We start from the raw sequence: 4,611 nt of genomic DNA on the forward strand, positions 1-4,611 counted from the left end.
TATATATATATATATATATGCATTATATCTATATTGGGATTTTATGTATATAGGGATTATATATCTATTATATTTATTCCAATATATTGGGATTATATATATATGAATATATATTATGATATCCATATTATATATTCCATTATATATGGAATATGTAAATTCCATTCATTGCTGGAATAATATCTGCTTGTTGTGTGCCACCCCACAGTCAGAGCAGGAATTCTGGAGCTGCTTTACATCACCTGGAGCTGCAGCCCAGCCGGGAATAAGGAGCAAATCAAGGGCTAATGGGAAATGTTTGCAAATCCCATAAAGACAAACCCCACGGTGTCAATAACCAGCGGTGCCCTCTGTTTGATCCTCATCCCCACCACAGCTGAGGGACAGGAGGGCATCAGGAGGAATTTCTTTTTATTTTTAGCAGCCCCCAGCCCCTTTGAAAAGCTTGCTGGAGGAGTAATGAAGCATCCCCTGGGTGGTGTTGGGATTCAGGTGTGAGGGGCTGGATATTGTTCCCGGGATGAGTTTCCTTGTTAGTGTGGGTTTTTTTATTTTAAAGGCTCCATTGAAGTGCCTGGCCATAAATTAATCTTTGATCACATCCATTCGCTGTTAACGAGTCCAGAAGGGGCAGAGGCGCCGGGGTGGTGGCTCTGGGATCGTGTGTGAGCTGCCTTTCATTTTGGGGACGTTCAGAAGCTCCAGGGCTGGCCCAGCTAACGAATCCAGCTGTCCCAAAAGCCTCCTGAGACCGTGTGTCCCCAGGGACACCTGCAGAGGTGGCAGCAGGGCTTTGGGGAAGGTTAAGATGTCTCAGGAAAATGGCCATTACGTACCTGGCAGTGGCTTCTTTCATTTGGTAATTCCCTTTCTTCTCCCTTTTATTGCCTTATTTTTTTTTTAATCATTCAAGTAGCTTTGTGTTCCCTTTAAATCAGGAGGGTTTATTTTAAATCCACATACCGGCAGGAGCTTTGCTGGAATTTTAATGCTGTGGAGGAAAATAAGTGGGAAAAGCTCCATAAAACCCACAATACTTTCTGTTTTAACACCCACTTGTGGGGTTTTACGTTGTTGGGTTTTTTTTTCCAAATGCTGAGTTAGGAAAACAAATTGAAATGAGCTGGATCCAGGGCAGGTTTGGTTCCTCCTCGTGTGGTTTTGTGTCCAGCCCAGGAGGGCTCACAGGAGGATCCCTGGCAGGACAGATCCTGCTCCTGGGAAGCTGCAGGACATCAGCTGATACCATGGATCTGCTGGAAACCCCACCCAGGGTGGGAAAAGGAAAAATCTGATTATCCACACAGAAAAGGAAAGGAATTGCTTTTGTCTTCTGTGTTGCTACATGAGCTAGGGAGGATTTTCTTCTCTTTTATTCCTGAGGGATCAATGGTGACTTTATTTCCTCAGCACATTTCTCAGCCCATCCTGGGCTTGGCTTTAATCTCAAACCACATCAGGCTCTGCTCAGGTGAGATCCCCACCTGCAGAGCTGCCCCAGCCCTGGGGAAGGACCTGGAGCAAACCTAGAGGAATCCATGGAGCTGCTCCAGGGCTGGGAATGTTCCCCTGGAGCAGGGAAGGCTCCAGGGAGAGCTTCCAGCACATTGCAGGGCCTGCAGGGGCTCCAGGAGAGCTGCAGAGGCACTGGGGCCAAGGCCTGCAGGGACAGCACCCAGGGAATGGCTCCCACTGCCAGAGGGCAGGCATGGATGGCATCTTGGCAATGAGGAATTCCTGGCTGGGCTGGGATTGCCAGAGCAGCTGGGGCTGCCCCTGATCCCTGGCAGTGCCCAAGGCCAGGCTGGACAGTGGGGCTGGAGCAGCCTGGGATGGTGGGAGGTGTCCCTGCCATGGCAGGGGTGGCACTGGATGAACTTTATTCTCCAGGTGCAGTTGGGAGCCAAGAACATCCCAGGAACAGCACAGGCAGTGTCTGAGCCCTCAGGGAACGCCCATCCCAAGGATTTGGGAGAGTTCCCAAGGAGGATGAGGCTGGAAGGGGCTTTTTAACCAAGTCGGGGACAGGGAGCAGAGCAGGATCAATTCCGGTCCCTCAGGGGCTGCTCTGGAGGAGCAGGATCAGGGATCAGGGCGATGCTGCCGTGCATTAATTGGGAATTCAGAGCAGAGGTGGAATTTGAGCTGGTGGGGCTGTGGCAGAGGTGGCCACGTGGGGGTGGATGAGGTTGTGCTGTGAGTCACCAACTCCATCCTGATGAACACAGGGGAAGGGGAGCTCTTTCCAAATCCTTGGGATCCTCCCATGTAATTTGAGTCCAGATTTTCTCAAACCAACCAGGGTTCCCAAATGCTTCAGTATCTTCCTTTGCTGCAGTTCAGGAATAACACTTCACTCCACTGAGACCATTGATAATGGTCTATAGTTTATAATTCAATTTTTGTCAACCTGGGACTGCCATGACCTCCCCTCTGTCTTGTTTGCAGCAGCAAAATCAAACAGAGTGGGCAAAATAAATACAAACTGTGCCAAGTCACCTCAGAAATCCCAGAATTCCTATGGAGCTGTTGAAATCTTGGACATTTTTGGATATATGGTCCCTCCTGCAGGCTGGAGGAAACCAAACCTGCTCAATTGGGGGTTTTAGTGTTGCTCTGGGCTCTGTTTGGGGTGGCAAGGTGGGGATTGATCAAAGGTTGGGCTGGATGGTCTGGGAGATGTCTTCCAACCTCAGTAATTCCAGGATCTGTTGGATGTGGAGCAGCACTTTGGGGTGTGTGCACCTCTAAAGATCACATTTGTGCCTTTTGAGGTTGAACCTAATGAAGGAAAGACTTGGTGAACTGCAGGGTGCGGAGGATTGGGAATGGGACATCATGCCATGATCAATGTGATTGAGTGAAGCCAAATTTATTATCCCTAAAAGGGCTATATTTATAATAATTTTCTACTGTTTATGCATCTCTAGCTAATACATGATTGGTTAATCCTAGCTGTTCTTATGTCTAAAATAAAATGCTGATTGGATTTTTTAATTTTTCACGCGTCTTGCTGTGGTCATCTGGCCCATCCGTGGCTTCTCTTTTTTTCTCACTTTCTCAGGCTTGCTGACAAACTTGCTGAGTCCTGATTACTCTTCTTCTTGTATCTCTTTCAAGGATATACCGACCCCATTTCTGAATGTGTCCATTATCCATTGTTTGTGATCGTATCCATTATCCATGATTACCAGCAGGCTGGATTGTGCATCGGCTGAATGTGGCCATTGTCCTGCAAAAACTCCTCAACCTGCAAAAAATCCTCGACAGTGAACTTCAGGAAGTGTCTCAGAAACCCCAATTTCCAGAGTTAAACCACCTTCCACCTATTTCCTTCCCCTCATTTGTTCAGCCTTGCCGGAGCCCCTGGCAGAGCATCAGCTGCACCTTTGTGACAACAATTAGCAAAGCTGCACCTTTGTGGCAACAATTAGCAAAGCAGGAGAGGGCTGAGGTAAAGATTCTCCAATCTGCTGCTCACAGCTGGGCTTTTGTCCCCTCCCCAGAGCACGGTGATCGTGGAGAAGACGGTGCAGGACCTGATGGAGCTGATGCACGACCTGAGCGCCTACTCGGACCAGTTCCTCCACATGGTGTGTGTGAAGCTGCAGGAGTACAAGGACACCTGCACCCTGGCCTACAGGTACAGCCCCGAGGGGATTGCTGCTGTCAGCAAAATTAATCCACTAACACCAGAGGTTTATGTCCAAAAAGGAGACAGAGGAATCTTTTTCCTACTCGAATAAATATAATATTATATATATATATATATTTAAAATCTTTGTTACCATTATATTTTTGAATATGCAGAAATATTCTTGTTAAGTAATAGAAAAGACAAACATTTGGCAAAATTATGATGAGTGTTTGTAAAGTTCTTTAAAAAAGATACTCTGCTTTTCATATAGCTAAGGATAAAATCCATTAAGTGAAAATATCCTTGGCAATAAAATGAATTACACGTTGTTTTTAGTTGCAATTCATCTTCTTTTAACCCAATATGAAATATGGAACTTTCTAACTTCTTTTAATTATATTCCTTAAGTAAGTATTTCTGAAGTGTATGTGTAATGGATGTCATGATCACAATACATATTGAGTTAACTAGACAAGAAAAATTTGTAGATATTAATGTTTTTTGTTTGGTTTTATGTTCCATTTTTGGTAATGTGTTGCCAAAACCCCTAAAAATTAATATATCAAAGGACCAGATGTGATAGGGCCCTGAGCAACCTGTTCTAGTGTCCCTGCTCAAGGCTGGGATGTTGCATATGGATGATCTTTAGGGTCACTGCTATCCAAGCAATCATATGGCTCTATGATTCTATTTATATGAGTTTCTCCCCATTAGCTATAAGAAGTAATTGTCCACAACTTCATATAAGGTCATGGAGTATTAATGCACATTCAAGTCCCTCTTGAAAAAGGCAAAATAATCTAGGTCTTTTACTGTGGATAAGAATGTCCTTTGAAATACAACTCTGTTATAAAATTGAAACACCTCACCCTAAAATGCAGTTCACTATAAAGAACTGTATCTTCTGCAAAATTTATTAAAAAACAAAGTCCTTGAGGATATTTATTGGATTTTAAAGACTTAGTGCAACTAAG

The 4,611-nt window shown here is 44.9% G+C and overlaps 1 protein-coding gene across 2 annotated transcripts in view; it reads left to right on the forward strand.

The window, feature by feature from the left end:
* Positions 1-4,611, forward strand: part of EXOC4 (exocyst complex component 4) — a 372,421-nt gene that overhangs the window by 279,529 nt on the left and 88,281 nt on the right. For both annotated transcript variants that reach the window (XM_005426948.2, XM_031061885.1), the window contains exon 12: positions 3,507-3,643. In XM_005426948.2, the coding sequence (XP_005427005.1) occupies positions 3,507-3,643 (137 nt within the window). The remainder of the gene's footprint in view (positions 1-3,506; positions 3,644-4,611) is intronic.

The sequence above is a fragment of the Geospiza fortis genome, unplaced genomic scaffold (genome assembly GCF_000277835.1).
Source record: "Geospiza fortis unplaced genomic scaffold, GeoFor_1.0 scaffold61, whole genome shotgun sequence".
NCBI lineage: Eukaryota > Metazoa > Chordata > Aves > Passeriformes > Thraupidae > Geospiza > Geospiza fortis.